Source organism: Bombus flavifrons, chromosome 13, assembly GCF_040668555.2.
Source record: "Bombus flavifrons isolate JBK064 chromosome 13, iyBomFlav1_principal, whole genome shotgun sequence".
NCBI lineage: Eukaryota > Metazoa > Arthropoda > Insecta > Hymenoptera > Apidae > Bombus > Bombus flavifrons.
In genome coordinates, this window is record NC_138454.1 from 1,617,275 (window position 1) to 1,636,223 (window position 18,949).

An 18,949-nucleotide genomic window follows, 5' to 3' on the forward strand; every position below is an offset into this window, starting at 1 on the left:
TTTGTTGAAGATTAATTCAAGCGTTTGATAACTGAATAAAAACTGCTAGGTTAGTAATCTTTCGCGCCAATTTTTTAAATGATCATGCATGTACATATATAGATATAAAATATTTATTGCATTTTATCATTATTTTTCCTTACGTAACGTTTGAAAGGATTTTTTGGAAATTATTTTTAAAGTTTGCACAATAAAAAAACAATAAGTAGTTTTGTATTAAATTTAAATTTATTAGTATAAAGATGATTTATACAATTGCGTATTGTTCGTATAACAATTCGCGTACTTTATAATAATCTTCTGAAATGCAACCTTCTAATATTACTTTTCCAGCCTCATGCTAAAAAAAATCGTATTAAACTATAAAATATTTTTATTTTATCAGATTATTATATTTTGATGATATTAAATACAAACCCTCCTAACGGCGATAGTATTATTGCAACACCATAAAACACCTCCACTAAATTCAGAAGGAATATTACTTTTGTTCAAAATCTGTTTAAAATCAGATAGTTTTAATTCGTTTATAAATGTCGTTTGATGGCCGGGTACCTATAATTTATAAATACATTTATATTGTAGAAACTAAAACTTCATTTTTGTATGAATACATACCTCATTTAATGGTAATGGTTCCAATGTAAGTATTTTGTCACTTTGATCTATTACATCATCTGACTCGGTACCTGCAACAGCATCTCTGCATATCTGATCACGAGCAGTTATCATTGCATCAACCCATGCTACCTCAGAATCACCTTTTCCCTTCGAAAAGTTTAAGCCACTAACAAGCGCATCTGTCAAACGAACCTAAACAAAAAGCGACATTTTAATTTATACACATTGATTTACAAAAATTAATTAAATATTACTTGGTATATGTGCGTTTCTGTTGTAGCATCTAATGTTTCTCCCCTCCCTGGAATAAACACTCGTGCACCTGCACTTTGTGCTTGTTGAGCCAGGATTTCAGTGTCTTTTTGTGATCCTCTAACTAGTACAACTCTTCGTGGTCTTAATTGTGCTAAAATTTTCTGTAGTGATTCTCCGTCGGATCTACCTTCAAAATCTATATATGTGACAGAAGCATTAACTGTCATTGTACGTGTAACTTGGATACATTTTGTTGGGATATCAGTGGGTATTTCTGGATGATGAGTAGTATCTTCTTGTCTTGTTTCCAGATTTTCTTTATTATCATCCACTTCTGGCATAGTTTCTGCTATTTTATAATCTTCTGGTCTATGATATATACAAATCAATATAAATATTTAAAACTTATTATACATAGCTATTATTAATTTAATAAAGTAATACCTTATAATTTCTCCATATTCGTCGATTTTAATTTTTTCTTCTAAAAATGGAAACATAGGGTGTTGTTTTTTACTTTGTTTGAAAAATCCTGGTTTACTTTCTTGTTTTACTAATAAGTCGTGTTTTCCTCTTCCCCCACCAACTTCTATTTCATCTTCTGATTCAGAACTTACATCAGCAGTCTCCCTAAAAGGTAAAAAAATATTCAAGGAATAAGAGATATTTTAAGAATAAGTCAATTTTTATATTATGCAATCACGTACATTTGTTCTTGTTTCAATTGCTCTTGCTTTAATTTTTCTTTTCTTTGATATTCTTCTAATTCTAGTCCTTCTAACTTAATTCTCCTTTTTACCTCCAATGTAATATTTCTATTACCGCCCTTTTCAACCAAATCTCTTGCAAGTGTTCCTGGTGATGTCCTGCTAGTTAATATAATACTGTTTTGGGGATTACCACACCATTGCAAAAACAACTCTCTTGAAAAACCACATTCCATATCTGGAGTACTTGCAAGTACAACCTAGAGTATTTGTATATAAATGTATTTTCAATTATAATGTTTGTAAGTTATAATTTTATTAAAGATATTCTAACCTTTGGACTGGGAACTTGATTTAATTCTGCCATACTGTGACATAGTTGTAAATGCTTAAATTGAAATGGATTATTTCTAGCACCTTCAAAACTCCTCATTAATTTATCACTCATCCATTCTATTTGTGACTTAGCAAACTCAACGACATTGTAACTAACATTGTTCAAAAGAGCCAAAGAATATGCAAGTAAACCAGATTCTTTATTACGCCATAATTGGTCCAACATATGAGCCAATTCTAATACACGACCAGCTGTATCTACACTGACCAGGACATTTCCACCTCCACGTAATGTTTGTAAAATATTTGCTGTAAATTATTATTGCATATAAAGTACTATAAAAATTTATTGCTGGAATTATCATAAGCATTTATTTTCATACTCATTAATTTTTCATCTCTTGTTCTACGTCTTGCTTGCTGATAAGTAGCATTGAAAGCATCTGTTATTAACAAAGATGGTCTCTGTAGTCTTTCTAATTCGCAACCATTTAAATGTCGTTCTTTTTTGTGATTAAAATCAACAGCATATATTATGTCTTCTTCGCCAACTTTTACAATTTTCCAGATAGTTCCCCCAATCATGTGACCAGCTGGTAAAGGTGTTAAAGTAACTCCATATCCTTTTCCTTTCATTGAAATGCTTTGATTATATTTTAACTGAACTATTTTGTCAAATGCTGCATCAACATCATCAAGTGTAAAAAGATCAAAGTCTTCCATATTATGACGGGACTATAATAAATAAGCATAAATGTCCTTTGTGTGTATATGATTTTTTCTTATGTTATCATAAAAAAATAATTGAAATTCTTTTCATCAAAAATACCTGATACATATCATACATAAACATTTGTCCCATCTTATATACAGGAATAGTAGCATATATTGGACAATTTAATCCACATTTTCCAACTAGATATGGTAAAGCACCCAAATGCAATGGATCTGGATATGATAAGAGTACTGCATCTATTTGGTGAACATGTCTGAAATAATATTGTATTGTTTAGTTTAAATTTCCTATTGCATTTATAATTAATCAAATAATATATAATAATTTATCAACCGTTTTAATTCTTTTATAAATTCTTGATCAAAATTTTCATCCCATCCGCAATCAAGTAATATTCTTAATTCATCAACTTGCAATATATAACAAGGAGGAGATTCATCCATAGCCCCAGAAATAGCGTGAAGTTTTATTATTGATGTCATTGTCTTTGTTTTTTTCTTCACTTATTAAAATATATACAAATAATAGATAATACCTAAAAATTCATTTAGTATATGCTTTTATTTCTTAATTATTATAGAACTCATTATGTATATTTTCAACATAACCTAACATAAAGGTGTGATTAATTATAAATAGATTCATAACTTTAAAAGAATGCCAAAATATTAAAAAAAGTAACATTTATTACCGTCTAATATTAATTTAATTATTTCTAAATGTATGGAAATGTCTAAAAACAAAACATTTCAAAATATTTTCTTAAGCTTGGAAAGCAATCAACAAACGGTACAATTGACTTCTGGCTAAAGTTCCGGAATTTCATAGTGAGAAAAATGAATAATTTCGTCAATGTTACATAAATTACAATGAATATTTCATAAGTATATAATTATAAATCTGTAAGTTAAAGAAAAAAGTACAGCAAAAAGTAATTAACAACTATAAACCAATGTAAAATGTATAACTTAAATAAAATCATAAGTGAAATATAAACGAGTAATTTTCTAATAATTTTTATACATCTCAAAGAAGAAAAATCATAATATTACTCAGATTGGAATCTATGTGTGTTTACCATAACTGTGTTTACAAATACATTCTAAGATTTATATATACATTCTTTGTCTCTCTCTTTATCTCGTAGCATAACGGGACTTTTTTCAAGACGATTGCAGTCACGGTGTAGCTATGAGATACGTAAGTTGAGATTTAAGTTTGTTTTTTCCATAATTCAACGATTACTCGTCGAATTATATGGAAATTTTGTGTGAAATTAGGTCGCGTGTATGTAGTATGGATAAGTATAAAAGTGAAGATACGCGATAAAAATATCATGTAACGGAGTGGCGGGAGATTGCAAGTAAATAGCAGATCAGCTGATGAGTGACAACAGACAAACGAAAGCTTATTGTTCTTGGTCTTGGTTATGGCGACAAGCAGTTCCGATGGTTCTTGTACAGCACCTGCAGATTTTCAGCTTTCGTCAGAATTGGAAGACGTTTCAAATCGTTTAAGCGTGAATTTATTAAAGTGCCCACTGTGCCATAATAGTCGCCGAATTTTTCATTGTCGGCAGTGTATTCAAAATGGAGATTTTATCCATTCAACTTCTGTTTATTCTGAACGGTGAATATATACTTATAATTTACGTATTTACTGGCCATTTATTTTTATGTATTAAAGCTTTGTTTGGCATCAAACATTCTTTAAATATTTCTAATGATGTTGAGTGTAAAAATAAATTTTTATTCTCACTAAATTACGAAAAAGATTTGTTATGAAGTTTCGATGCATCAGTTTCCAAACTTTTAATTCATATGAGTAATAATTATATACGTTCAAATATTTTATTTTTAAATATTATTAAATATTATATTTTATTCTGATCGGTATCTGAACAGGTTTGCAGATAAACAATTGCGACTTTTACGGTTGAAAGCTGCCAGAGCTCAATTGGAAGAAAAATGTGTAAAAGCTCTTGAAAAACATAAACAAAGGGATAAATTGGTATTTTATATTTAATATTTTAAAGTCAATAATAAAAAAAATATGAATTTTTGTATACTATCATTGTATTTAATTGTTCTTTGGGTTTGTAGATATGTGATATAAATACTTGTAAAGAAAGAGTTAGACTACTCCAGTCATTAGTGAATGAAACGAGGCAAAGTATAAACAGAGGTATATATAGCATAATTATGTAATATTTAGGAAAGTGCTAGACTAAAAGAAGTTTAATAATATGCAGGTAATCAACGTTTAAATATTCTCAAAGACGTAAACTCTCAGTTAGCACTTAGATTACCTAGACATGAAGAACGAGTAGAAAAATTACATCGTTATGTTACTGGTTTGAGAGCAAAACAAGAAAAACAAAAAGAAGCGGTAGATAGGAAAAGACAGCAGTTGAAAAAAGTCATCAGAACTGCTGCTAAACAATTAATTCAGTATATTTTTCCATTATCTAAAGTGCAACCTAGTAGAAGGTAATAATATCCATTAACTATCTAACAAATTATTAGAAATTGTGAAACTTATGATCAAATATTTGATCATATTGATGATCAAAATTTATTTATTAAACATTTTTCTACTTGTTTTTATAGAGGAAGTAACTTTTTAATCAATAAAAATTGATAAGAAAATATTAATTGTTTTTAGTCTGTGTAGTAGCGAGGAAGATGCTAGTTCAGATGTAACTTGTGCACTGGCAGATGCATCTGGAACATCATATGTTAGAGGCAGATGGATAAATGATACAGAAAATGCTCTAGAAGTCCAACATCGTATAGTTGCCCCAACTTTACCAGGAAGTGGAGATTATAGTGCTTATTCTTTATGGGGTACATATGCCATTTAGCTTGAACTTTTTAAATAAATTTTATAAATATCAGACACATCTGTTTTAGTGGCAGCAAATAAAGATGGAGTACCAGGTGCAAATAAAGAGACTGCAATGCACAATCCAGCATATAATATCAGTGCTGCTTTAACTTATGCTACACAGTTGGTTAATATTATTGCTTATTATGTTAATGTAAGGCTACCATATAAACTTGCTTATGGGTATGTCAAAAATATTTCATTTTTTATATGCAATATTTTTTGTATGAATCATTGAAATAGAGATAGGATTACATGTAATATTTTTTATATCAATCATTGCAATAAAGATAGGATGTTATTAAAATTTACTTTTTAAATATTTTCAGAGAATTTTGTGGAAATGAGATGTCAGATCAAAAATTTGCCAAGAAAGTAGCAAGGCTCAATAGCAATGTATTACATTTATGTTTTACACAAAATACCAACACTGCAGTTTTACATCCAATGCATACTCTGCAAAATCTAATGCACTTGCTCAATACTGAAATTAGTGATCTTGGAAGGTATATATTTATTATATTTATTTATTGTTATTATACACTAATAGATTAATGATTTGTGTATTATGACAGAATTGGTCCAATGGAAGTTGATTCAAATATTGTAGCACAATTGCACAGTCAATTAGTTCCCGATTTAGAAAATAGCGACGATTCTGCTTCTGATGAAGAGGAAGATACTTTTAATTGGGATTGGGAAGCTGTAAGTTTGCTTTGATTAATTTACTAATGGCTGATGTGTTATTTAATAATGTCTCATGTATATTATATAAATATTTCATTTTTATAGGTACCAAATGTTGCTTGTCCTGAAATGGCAGTTCCCATTCCTGGTGCAATGGTTAGTCAACAATCATCTAGTATGCAAGTGAATCAAAGTGTTGCTGGAGGCTTAGTTACAAGTGCTGCAGCTAGTATAGCCTCTATTTGGCGTGGTTGGACAACAAACAAATAGACTGTTCTATTTAATTAATAAATCTCTTTTTATACAAATCATAACTACATATGTAAGGACATATGTAACAAAAGACACAAAATTGACAATGCTCCAAAAAATGTGAAATACTGAAGAATGAATGTTTAAAAGTATAATGTACTGTAAATACATGTATGAATTTATTACTTCATATATGGTACGTGAAATAGTTTAATTCCGTGATAACAAATTTTGTAAGATCTGATGATTAGTTTATTTTGAACTATTTATATAACATACTGATTTGTGCTATTATTTGTAATATAATTCCAAATACTTTCAGTATGCTGATGATAGATCGTAATTCTGTGGTACAAATTTTGTAAGTGTACAAGCAAGCGTTTGAACACTATATTACATTTTCAATAATTCTTTACTTATAAATATGATTCATTAATAAGATGTGAGTTTAATACGACTGCCTTTTTTATGCTCACTGCACTTTGTGTAATTATGTATCTGTTAACATATACATAAAATATTTCCTCGCATTAAAGGTGTCATTACTATCATGATATTATCCGTGTACTTCTAAGTTATTACAACATGATTTTAACATAATGTTTTAAGGTCTATAGTATTTTGGTTTTCTACAAATATATACAATCGGACAAATCAGGTAACAAGTTTGTTACTTAAAACTACTTAATGTGTTTTATAAGCGATATAATGTCTCTGATAGGAAAACCATATCTTAAAAATGTTATCATTTTTATGTAGATATGATCATATCATATATATTTCACACATATTTTTGATCATATTATATCGAAAAAGATATGACCTGTTAAACACTTCATACCTGACAATATACTATACATAATATGGATGTAAGCAAGGTTGTATTAGATTAATGACTTTTCATTAAATTAAGTTAAAATTAAGAATAACATATATGATATCAAAGTAAATTTTGTATTTGAAGTGTTGTTGAAGATATATTATGTAGATTTAGTAAAAATCAAAAATGATTTATATATTATTACTACTAAAGCACAAATTTACCAATGTAGCATAGATGCACCATTATATTATCCTTAAAATATATGTAATTCTTGTAGTAAATTACGTTTTCCTAATTAAATGTTTCATTAAAATAACAATTCAAATTATTTAATATCTACAATTATACATAAGAATAAGAAATGAAATGTTCTTCATTTTACCTATTATATATGTATTTTAATTTTAATATATATATATTATGAAAGAATTATAATTATATAGGAGAAAAGTGAATACCTATATGTAAAGTAAATATGTATATGTAATTTATATTAATTGTAATATCAATTTACCAATAATTGTAATAATAATCATTTTTTTATAGAATATCATTAAAAAATAGAACCAATTATCTCTTATAATTGTTAAATTTAAAATACAACATAATGTAAAATTATCTATTATGCGAATAAGTAATATTATGCATAGTTACATTTGATTAAATAATTTTATACGTGTTCGTTTTTGAAAATTATAGCGTTTTATAAGCTACAAGGATAAAATTATTTTATAGAATTATAATTGAATACTAATACAAAATGTTATATGTAAACTGAAATTTGTAAACAAACTAGCACAAATTTATAAATGTTACTTGATAAGTACTTTAAGAAATTTAATAGCACATCATAGTTCATGTGCTTTAATTAAAATAAAAATGTAAATCTAGTTCTTATCAAGATATTCTTGATAAAATTAAAAAAATATTTTGGATTAGTTTGATAAGTAATGTAAATATAATGATATACAGTTTATATATTATATAAAATGGCTATGTTTTACCTACAAAGTTCCATTGTGATATTACAAATAAATTAGAGTTTGTTTTTTATCAATTTTATTGTATTTTTTAATTCAGTAATATTATGGGGGCCTTAAGTATAAATTTGCATACTTTTGGATTATATAAATAACAAAAAATCAATAAAATATAATTGATAAATATTTATTGAGTAGAGAAGGATAATAATATACAACATTAACTATATGTTCAAAGTAAAAACCTATAGTATATTGCTATAGAGAACTTGATCAGATTTTTATCTTTACTTAAAAATTAAAATGCTTTGTACAATAAATTTTGTAACTGAATTTAGTATTACAATGCAACTCCCAAAATTATTTAACCAGAAATTAAATATGCCTGCATCATTCGATTACGATCCCACAGTCTCTCTTCTTGTAGCACTCCTCAGTAATTCTTGTTGCTTGGTATCTCATTTTCATGACTTGTTGATTCACCAGTTTATTGTATATCACATGTATCAAATTGTATACATATTGAGTACACTAACTGGCTTGAGAATTCTGTAAGCATATCATCATATAGTATTTTAATTTCTATGTACATACATTATATCTTACACTTAGTGTAAAATTCTTATTATTAACAATTAAAAAAAGAAAAAAAAATATTTTTCTTCATATTTCTCTATAAAGATAGAATATTATTTGTTTTACATCATAATTTCAAAAAATTTAAAATTATAGACTATATATATTTTTTAATCCTATAATAAATTAAATTATATTAAGCATTATATCCATAAGATATTCATTAGTGATTAATCTAAATAATATATTTCAATATTAGGGTTGAAAATAACTATTTTTATCACATCAATTAAAGATATAAAATACATTACATACTTACACTAGTGAAATATTAAATGTTATCAAGATGATTATCTTGAAATATTAGAAAATATGGCAAATATTGAAACAAATTATATTAAGGAATATTCTTTTATTTTTTAGGTTTAATTTGTATTTTAAAAACTAATTAAATATATCTTAAAATGTATCTATAAATTACATTTCTCTATACCTTTCTTATTAGTAAACTGTAAATTTATGTTTGAAATATATTGTTTATACATATTTTATTATTTGTTGTTTATTCCAGTTTTTGTTTAAGATTGTGGAAACGTTTTATATTATTTAAATTGGTATACTAATTTTTAAAAATTATAATAGATTAAAAATATCCAAACATTCGAAAACTTGAAAAAGATTGCAGTTGCTACTCATAAATTAAAACTTCCTATTATTAGTTTGCAGTGGAAAAAATGAAGGGATAATAATTAAAATACGACAATATAGAATTTAAAATAACAATATTATTTGGACTAATATGTTTAATGCAATCCAATGGCTACTAAAAATTTCCAAACAAAATCCTTTTGACTTAAAAAAAGCATTCTAAAATATACGTAGCATATAGAAACAAAGAAAAATTTTTTAAATATCAAAAGCTGCAATATACAAATTGTGTAATAGAGTGTGTTAATTATTTAAAAAATTAAGAAAAAAATTTTGCAAGATAAAAGTCAACATTCACAAAACACACACACTTATGAAAATAACAATTATACTCATTACATATGGGTTTAATTATGTATATTATATACAATAATGTAGATAAATAATAGCATATCAGTAAATCTATGTATGATGGTATTATACATACAGTTGTATTTTTTCTTATACTGAATTCAAAATATCAGGATTTTCAGTATAAAAATATAAAAATAAACACACATACACACACGCACATACACACACATCCCAAGATCTTAATTGCTGGTTGCACTAATTATAGGATGCATATTATTTACATATATATGTTGATACATTATCAACATAATCATGTCACACATCATAATTACACATCAACATAATCATGATCAACATAATCATCATACATAATTATGTAAATGTATGTATAATGTTAAATAAGTAATAAAGTAATGATAATATTCTAATCACAAATAAAATAACATTACCATGATGTAATAAATTAATAAATTCAACAATTAAGATCTTGACACATTTGCAGTTAAAATAGATAATTTTACACAATATCAAGCATGTCACATTCCAAAATTATTTTATGATGCATTAAGTACTACACTGTAAAAATTAAGAAGAAATTTTATTAGTAGAGAAAATGAGGGAAGGATTGTCTTTATTTACATATACATAATATACGTGAACAGTAAAAGCATTTCTCCTTAAGAAAAGAAAAAAATTATATAAAATGTAGAAATTTTATATTTTCAAGTGTATTATTAATTTACACAAACATTATTAGCAGACGTTCGAATTAAAATACAGAAAACAAATATTCTTTTATATTAATATGTCTCTAGATATAATTTTGAAATAATAGGATCTTTTATCTGTATCAATTGTATTTTTAATCTTGTAAATTAAATTATGTAGTATGTGTAATTATATTGAAATACTAACAACAATTATGAGTGAGATCAGTAATCGGAGAATTCAACTTGAACTGCAGGAAAGGACTTGAATATTGTTGAAACGTAATCTGAAGAATGAAAATGGGATGTGAAAGGATTATACAACAAAACAATCAATTTGATAAAGATGTTTAGAGAAATTATTCTTTTGTTTTAATTGAAAATTTAAAAATTGGACATAGGGTAATAGGCATTATGTAATTTAGAATATTAATATGCAAATTAAGAAATTTACAATTACTTGAAAAGAAAACATAATTCAGGTACACACATTGAAGAAACTTTGTTTTTGTTCCTTTGTACACCATGTAATATTTATGAAATAATTTTTTTTTAAAGTAAATAATGTATAGAAATTACTATGTCATTGTAAAATTATTATGCAAGCATATTCAATGAAATTCTTTGAAAATAAAATTTAAGAGACACACAAAAGAAAAATTACAATAAGTACATACAAAACAAAAAATAAAGAGCTACTACTTTTTAAATCTTATAAATGCATATATTTTTTGTCATTTCTGTTAACTAATAGCCCCATTCCAGATAGTACTGATATCTACAATATTTTAAGTACAAAATGCAAAATACATGTATTATTTAAGAATGAATAAATAATTATTAGCATTGTTGTCTAAATCTTATGAAGTTACGAAATTAATAAGGATCATGCCCAAAATAGAAATTGCAGAATAGGACTACTAGTAAAAAGTAGAAGAAACACATGTTAAAAATGTATTTTGGATTTATTATCATAACCATTGTTATCATTATCACGAGTATACTATTACTTTTGTTATTACTAATACTCGAGTATATTCAATAAAAGAGTAATAATAAATTTATATTTGCATGTATCAAAACGAATAATGTACTTTACTTTTTAATTAAAAGTATACAGGAATTTTGATAATAATAAAGTTTCTGCGTTTTAATTTTTTCTTTTAATTATAAACATATTTTAGTAGTATGAATATGTAATATCTAACGCAAGATAGTTTAATTAAGTGTTATTTAACTATCTTGTAAGTTTTACTTTGAATTATTTATAGACGAATAATGTTGTATATTTTCAATATTTCGTCAAAAGTTCACAACGAACAATTAACATTTTCAAAAATATGTAAAATGAAAATTATTATATGAGCAAACTCTATAAAGTAAATGATTTAAGACATCAGTAAAACATATTACTACCTTTATACACTCCATACTTCATTATTAGTAAAAATAGAGGAGATAACTCTATGCAGGGAATTTGTTATTTATTTTAATATATTACTTTAAAACGATAATAGACTGTTAACGTTAGTTAATTTCAGGACCTTTTTTAACCAGGAACGGTAATATATACTTTGGTATATGTATGCTAGATTTATATACTTGAGGATGGCCTTGACAGATAGTTTCTGTTACATACATTTTTGGAGATACAAAATTAATCACATAACAAGACAAAAAAATAAATATATGATTACCTGATATATGTGGTTTCATTAACCAGTTAAGTCTCTGTGTACAAATACATTTAATGTCTTCAGAAATCAATAAGGTGCTATTCTTGTAATATATCTTAAGTACTATACTTACTTGTCCTTCATTATGTTTATATGATGAATATTGAAACCTGTATCTTAATTGATTTTTATATTCTCTCTTTACTTATAAATTACTTATGAAATATTGATTTTTTATAATTAAAATTGTTTTTTTGCTCAATCATAGAATTTTAGTTGTGATGAAATCAAATAATGAAATAATTTGAAATGAAGTCGATTATTTAAATTTTTAACAAATAATGTAATTTCGAATGTAATTTTCGTTTTAAGAAACTAAAATCAAGGCCTCCTTACTACATTTCTACTGCTCGATTTTTAGAACGATTTAAATAAAATATTGATACACAATTTCCTGAACATAATTTTTATGTATATACATAGCATTGATATTTCTAAAACTAAACGATCAGTTTTTCTACTCTTCTAGTGTGTGACAAAGTTTGAGACATCTTCAAATATAGAATGAACAGCTATATAAATATACATAAAATTTATTAAGGAAGAGCATGAAAAACTGACCTAAGAAGTAATTGTTCTGAGCGTAAGTTCTCTAGAGCTACAAAAATATATAATCGTTTATAGTAATATTATGCAGTAACATAGCAAGAGGATATGATATAAATATTCTACCCAGGATTAATTTTAATGGAAAACTAGATTTGTGAAATAATTTAAATCTACGAAAAGAAAATTAAAGATGAATTGTTTAATACAGAAGTTGATTAATTTAAAATATATTAAAATAAAGTAAGTGATTTATAAGTATTATTATAGCAACATTATTCACACTAATTTTCACATTATCTAGTTTTTCATAGAATATAGGTATATTTGTATATATTCTCGGTAGAATACTTTTAAATCCTCTGCTTATAACTGTAATATAAACATTTTTTACTCCTTGGATGAAGGATTTATAAAATCCAACAATAGATAGTGATAATTATGAGAACCACTAATACCAATATTAATTAGAATCAGCTGTAGGATATACTTTGAGTTCACTTCCCGCGTTTTTCGAAATTCCATAGTGAAATATATTAAGAGATATTTCTTAATATTTAAATGTTGTAGAATAACAACATTTTTTAATTAATTTACAATCCACAATATCTTTTTGCAAAAGGATGGTAATATAAAACAAATTTCTTTACCTTTCCATATTATTAGTTAATTTCATGTTACTTGAATTGCAAACTAAACGTTTTAACTGATAAATAATTCTAATAAATAATTCCAAAAGCAAAATTAATATTTCTCACCATCATTGGATATCTAAAATTATTTAGAAATTTAAAAGATGAATTGTGTATTTATCTTTTTGAATGGGTGAATGTATAATAGTTCAGGATTTTTAAATGTAGTTTTAAACTCTAATTTATTTTTACCAACAATAACGCACTGCAAGAATGTAAGATCTGCACATGTTTAGTAGCAGACTTAATTTAAGATTTACTTTATAATATACCAGTATACTTTTCTTGCAAGTTAAAAATGAATCTCTTTTTACATTAGATGAGATCAGTAAAATAAAGATATTTCCGATAGCATCTGCATCGTTATATGATTATGGAACATGATTGATGATGTCTAATGATTACAGTTGTACATTTGATGCAGTATACAAAAAAAGGTTAGTTATATCGAAAGGAAATCGTATCCAAGACTTACACTATCTGCTCGGTTGGGACAAACTTCTCGAAACACTTGTTCAATAAATGGTTGCCTAAAAAGAAAGAAATTTTTATATTACAATTTTAATTAATACATATTAATATTTTAGTAAAATTGTATAGACTATAAATAATTTTATCTTGTTTTTTATTTTATTTTATTTAATCAGCATTAAATTCCAAAACAATAAACACTAAAAGGGGAGAATTCAAATTTTGGAGCTAAGCCAAATATAACATTCCTATATTCCTTTTAATTTCAGAAACTATAACCTTAATACAATTTTATATCTAACTTATCAACTACTAAAAAATATGATGAAATAAAAACTTAATAATTCATAAATATACATACTTAGCGGAAAGTCCACCACCAGGAGGAAGATTAGGAAATTCTTGGTCCACAAGAAGTTGTAACAGTTGCAAAAAATCAAATTCATTTTTGTCCTTTTGCACAGCAACGATTTCTATGAATATAATAACAAAATTAAATTGTTTTTATTAAGGATGCTTATATCTTAAATATCATCTCTACTATTATTAGAGTGCATTGTGCATGTACTATTAGATTTGTGCAAAAAACATTTGATCAATATTATTTAAAAGATCAGATGCATCTAGTAGTATCTGATATATATTTTTAAAAATTTTATTTGTTTATTGTGTCACTTTAGTGTTTATGGAACAGTATTATTGAAACAAAAAGATAAACACAACAAAATAACTATGCATGCTATGCTCTAAAATTCATGCATCTACTTAGGACTGGAAAACTTAGTGCCTTGGTACATTTCTTATGGAAATTCTGGATACAAAGTCCGGTCTTAAGTAGACACATTAGTATCTATATTTATGTATAAATAAACATGGTTTTAACAACCTTTTTAAATTTATCCACCATTGGAATTGTATAATCTTATGTAATACACACTCATATATATATATATATATATATATATATATATATATATATATATAAATACACATACATACACACACACACACATACATACATACATACATACATATACACACAGATATATATGTCTGTTGTAATGTTCCTCCATAAGAAATGCATTATTAAAAAATAAAATTTCAATAGGTAAAGTATTTCTAAATTTTCAGAAGGAAATGTTCACCTACCTGTGATATCACTTAAATATATTTGAAAAGAGGAACAAACAACTTTTGAATACAAATTTTACTTACAAAAAAGTTTAAAAGAATACCAACTCCAAGGGTGGAATGCATTTTTAAGTAAAATTAATAATTGATGTTAAAAGAGTTTAATTAAAGGAGAAACAATTAATACAATTTGACAGCACACACAGAGAGAGAAAACTAACATTATATATAAACAACTATCAATGTATCTTGCTATCTGTTTAACAGTTGAAGCAAGAAACGCAATATCATTAGTACTCTATTATAATACTCTATTACTGTATTATGATACATACTCTATGTATATACTCTATTTGCTTTAACAATATTTCAATAAACGTTAAAACAAAAGTTATATTAAATGTTTTTTGTGTTTACAAATATTCTAGATATTTTGAATTTACAAAAAAACATTTCACTAATCTACTCTACACAAACTTTTATAATTGCAACAAATGGTTAATTTTTATCATGTGTTATCATAAATATAACGAAATACAATTTGCACAAATCACTAAATGAATATTAAGAAAATTCGAATTTACATTAGATGAGAAGTATTTGTAAAACATGGACTTTAACTATGTCTATTTAACAACAGAAATAAATTTCTGTAGATGTAAATTTCGACCTTCTACGTGGATATTACTTATTCTTTTTTCAAAAGTCTTTTATATTATACACATATAATTAATCATAAAGTATCAATAATTAAAATTTGTCCAATTATTTTAGTGGTATCGCACACAATTAATAAAATTACTAATGTTTCATTTTTGTAATAACTTTACATGCTAAATTATATATTCAATGATTATGAATATTAAATTTCTAGAGAATAATGTTATATATAACATGAAAATACATCCATAAGAATAAATTTTCAACATTTCTTAATGGAAATATGTAAGTATGTATATATGCACATATCTCTCAAGAAAATTAGAGATAGATATACGACAAAATACATGATATTTACTAGAAATATATTTTCATTAATATATATATGAAATAAATAATTAATTCATTAAAATATTATTGCATTATAGTAAATGGTAATTTATCAAAACAGTAAAAATTTTGATAATGCATCAGATATTGAAATCTATAGAAATATTTGCTTATATAATATATTCTGATTTTAAGTTAATATATTTTAGGTATCAAATAAGATATTTCTATATTTTTAAAGAAAAATGAAAATCCAAATTTGATTTTCAACCTTGTAAGAAATACGAATTTGATATAGATTCTTACTTGTAAATGTTATACCACTATAATGATTGTATTTTGAATTGTACTAAAATTTGATTATTTAGATAATGGTATTAAGTGTTGCTCTCCATTTGAGAGCTACCAGAATGTCAAGTATGTGTGTGATATTGTGATTTTGTATTAATGCAACAGCAGAGAGAATATAATTGATTGGAATATGGAAATGTTAATGAACCTTTGATTCTCCTTTCAATGTCCATTTCAAGCTCAGCTTCTTTTTTCTGTGCTTCTGGATTTGGTTTTGGAGCAGCAGGAAATGTCACCAAAACTATGCTCATATTATCTCTGCTACCCTGCAACAAAGAAAGCACTTGTAACAAATAAAATTGAAAAAATATATTTGGCTGCTTAATAAAAATATAAAAAACCATTAAATTTGATAAATATTTTTTTGTAAATTTGTTCTTTATCAAACATATGAAATGTTAATAAAACATATGTTTTTAATGTATGAAAACATATTAGTAATCACATATATATTTGCAGCTATTCAATAAGTATATAAAAGAAATATAAACAAAATTAGTAACATAAGAAATAAAAATATAAGACAATAGAAATAGAATGTTATCTAAAGCTTAAAAGTTATAACATATTATTATTAATTAATATTTAATACCATTAAGTATCATAGATTGAAAATTATAGATTGAGTTTTGAAATAAATAAAAGAATACAAAAATGTGTATATTTTAAAATGTAGCATCAGTATCTTTAACATTAAAAATAATTTATGTTGACACACCTTTAGTAGCAAGAAATTCATTATAAAATATACACGAAAAGTTTTAGACATCATTACCTTATACAGACAGGTGTCTATAACCTGGTTCGTAACTGCTTCTAGATCATCTGTAAGCAGCAGCCTTGAATGTATAAAATTACACAGATCTGTGTTGTTCATTACATCCCAAATACCATCACATGCTAAAACTAGAAATTCATCGTGTTCATCATCTCGATCTCGAACAAATATTTCTGGTTCTGGAGACACTAACTGTTCACATGGCCCTCGATCTTTCAAATTTTTGTACTCATAATCTCCCAATGCACGAGATACAGCTAAAGCTCCATTAACTCTTTGAATCATTACACTACCACCAGCATTTTGAATTCTTTCTTTCTCAGCAGGTAAACCTGGTTTGTGATCTCGTGTTGAAAAAACTGGATCTCCTGCTCGGCAAAGTACAGCTCTAGAATCGCCACAATTGGCAATGTATATGTTTCTGGGAGATATAAATGCACAAACAGCTGTAGAACCAGATTTTTCAGTGCCAGAACTCATTTCTGGTAATTCTCTCATTTCATCGTCAAGTCGAAGAAAGCCAGAATGAATTCCTTTGGTTACATTTTCTGCTTTAAATTCTTCTGTTTGCATAATACACTCTAACAAGTGCTCTGCACTATGAGCTGATACTAATGCACCAGCATGACCGTCAAATACTGCAAAATAACTCCAATCCGAGAGACCACCTTTTAAACCAGTTATTGCTCTATGAGCATCTTCCATTTCCATTCTCCAACCCTGCATGCTGGCAACACCATAATGTAATCCATTGCCAGAGCCATGTTCATTATATTTATCTGTTTTTGGAGTATCCAAAAGTGCCCCCATAGTATTTATTTAGTAATTGCTGTGTCAGCTCGATTAATTTATTTTTCTCTTTAAATATTATTTGATCAGCATCTTTTAACTGATCATTCAAATAACACTTTTCTGAGTTTTACCTAAAATTATAAAAATAGAAAAGGTAGAAAAATCTTAATTTTTAATACAAAATTGAAATCAAATATAATAATATAAAAATATTGCTCCTAAATTCGAATTTAAATCGAAATCTGAATAACAATATCACGTTTAGCTTATATATATGTATTTATTTATGTGTATGTACTACACTATTACTTAGAATTTTGCCTCAATTATCGTTTTGTAACAGAAGTTTATTACGATACTATTTCGTTTTATGGCTATAATTTTAATTTAAACGGAGAAAAAAGGGCAATTAAAACACAACATCGTTGTAATACCGAACGTAACGTACGAGATAATCTCGACATGCAAATATTTCAAACGAAACACGATAACGTTTTACGTAAATGGAAACATTCGAATTACGTGCAATTACATTCACTATATAATTATTACGGTAGCTTCGTCAATAATAAATAAATTATTTGAATACAGGAATGGAAAATCTCGGAAGCGTAAGCTGTATCAGATTCTAATAAGAAACTATTTAGCAGTGCCAAATTTCGCGACTAAAATAGTTTATACCTCAGTCTGCATGTTCGCGAAACTTACGTAGGGAGATCGTGACCAAATATCATCGTTACTTTGCGAAAGTATATATGTGTAGAGCGTGGTATTGCTAATAGACTTGTTTCATATCACTATCACCATGTTCTTTTGCTAGGCTCAACACACAGAACCAACGAAATCGACTTGCATGAATGACGGATATACACTAGGTAATTTTCTGCGCATGCG

The 18,949-nt window shown here is 26.1% G+C and overlaps 4 protein-coding genes across 11 annotated transcripts in view; 2 read left to right on the forward strand and 2 right to left on the reverse strand.

The window, feature by feature from the left end:
• Positions 1-206: 206 nt before the first annotated feature.
• CPSF2 (cleavage and polyadenylation specificity factor subunit 2) lies at positions 207-3,489 on the reverse strand. Of its 2 annotated transcripts, none has more exons than XM_069125363.1 (11): positions 3,347-3,489; positions 2,989-3,263; positions 2,749-2,908; positions 2,303-2,654; positions 1,918-2,228; positions 1,584-1,843; positions 1,321-1,506; positions 876-1,245; positions 619-813; positions 418-555; positions 207-340 (listed from the first exon to the last, which is right to left on the reverse strand). In XM_069125363.1, exons 2-11 carry the CDS (start codon positions 3,135-3,137, stop codon positions 248-250), a joined length of 2,214 nt encoding a protein of 737 aa, XP_068981464.1. In that variant the 5' UTR covers positions 3,138-3,263; positions 3,347-3,489; the 3' UTR covers positions 207-247. The 2 variants fall into 2 exon arrangements, with proteins under 2 accessions (XP_068981464.1, XP_068981465.1); XM_069125364.1 differs by having other exon boundaries at positions 2,989-3,190; positions 3,347-3,487.
• A 322-nt stretch (positions 3,490-3,811) lies between these two features.
• Positions 3,812-7,730, forward strand: Atg14 (autophagy related protein 14). 2 transcript variants are annotated; one of them, XM_069125365.1, is made up of 9 exons: positions 3,812-4,284; positions 4,560-4,665; positions 4,758-4,839; positions 4,907-5,144; positions 5,320-5,501; positions 5,553-5,724; positions 5,871-6,047; positions 6,117-6,246; positions 6,334-7,730. In XM_069125365.1, the coding sequence occupies exons 1-9, from the start codon at positions 4,085-4,087 to the stop codon at positions 6,496-6,498; spliced, it is 1,452 nt and encodes a 483-aa protein (XP_068981466.1). In that variant the 5' UTR covers positions 3,812-4,084; the 3' UTR covers positions 6,499-7,730. The 2 variants fall into 2 exon arrangements, with proteins under 2 accessions (XP_068981466.1, XP_068981467.1); XM_069125366.1 differs by having other exon boundaries at positions 3,813-4,284; positions 5,568-5,724; positions 6,334-7,727.
• Positions 7,731-8,454: 724 nt separating this feature from the next.
• Positions 8,455-18,915, reverse strand: LOC138186530 (protein phosphatase 1B). 4 transcript variants are annotated; one of them, XM_069126502.1, is made up of 6 exons: positions 18,764-18,914; positions 17,261-18,186; positions 16,634-16,751; positions 14,375-14,486; positions 14,018-14,072; positions 8,455-8,832 (listed from the first exon to the last, which is right to left on the reverse strand). In XM_069126502.1, the coding sequence occupies exons 2-6, from the start codon at positions 18,071-18,073 to the stop codon at positions 8,815-8,817; spliced, it is 1,116 nt and encodes a 371-aa protein (XP_068982603.1). In that variant the 5' UTR covers positions 18,074-18,186; positions 18,764-18,914; the 3' UTR covers positions 8,455-8,814. The 4 variants fall into 4 exon arrangements, with proteins under 4 accessions (XP_068982603.1, XP_068982600.1, XP_068982601.1 ...); XM_069126499.1 differs by lacking the exon at positions 8,455-8,832 and having other exon boundaries at positions 13,698-14,072; positions 18,764-18,915; XM_069126500.1 differs by lacking the exon at positions 8,455-8,832 and having other exon boundaries at positions 13,698-14,072; positions 18,737-18,887.
• Positions 18,842-18,949, forward strand: part of LOC138186527 (uncharacterized) — a 51,566-nt gene continuing 51,458 nt past the window's right edge. Inside the window, exon 1 of one of the 3 annotated variants that reach the window (XR_011174907.1) lies at positions 18,842-18,930. Coding sequence is in view for 1 of the 3 variants with exons in the window: in XM_069126494.1 (XP_068982595.1) it covers positions 18,909-18,930 (22 nt within the window). In the remaining 2 variants the exon portion in view is untranslated. The remainder of the gene's footprint in view (positions 18,931-18,949) is intronic. The other 2 variants (XR_011174905.1, XM_069126494.1) reach the window with 2 other exon arrangements.

Coding starts and splice junctions, on each gene's coding strand:
- Atg14 (XM_069125365.1), top strand. CDS start 4,085: ATGGCGACAAGCAGTTCCGATGGTTCTTGTACAGCACCTGCAGATTTT. Junction 4,666..4,757: donor ATAAACAAAGGGATAAATTG/GTATTTTATATT, acceptor TTGGGTTTGTAG/ATATGTGATATAAATACTTG. Junction 6,247..6,333: donor TTAATTGGGATTGGGAAGCT/GTAAGTTTGCTT, acceptor TCATTTTTATAG/GTACCAAATGTTGCTTGTCC.
- CPSF2 (XM_069125363.1), bottom strand. CDS start 3,137: ATGACATCAATAATAAAACTTCACGCTATTTCTGGGGCTATGGATGAA. Junction 1,507..1,583: donor CAATTGAAACAAGAACAAAT/GTACGTGATTGC, acceptor TTTACCTTTTAG/GGAGACTGCTGATGTAAGTT. Junction 341..417: donor ATACTATCGCCGTTAGGAGG/GTTTGTATTTAA, acceptor GATTTTTTTTAG/CATGAGGCTGGAAAAGTAAT.
- LOC138186530 (XM_069126499.1), bottom strand. CDS start 18,073: ATGGGGGCACTTTTGGATACTCCAAAAACAGATAAATATAATGAACAT. Junction 14,487..16,633: donor CATTGAAAGGAGAATCAAAG/GTTCATTAACAT, acceptor TTATATTCATAG/AAATCGTTGCTGTGCAAAAG. Junction 14,073..14,374: donor GGTGGTGGACTTTCCGCTAA/GTATGTATATTT, acceptor CTTTCTTTTTAG/GCAACCATTTATTGAACAAG.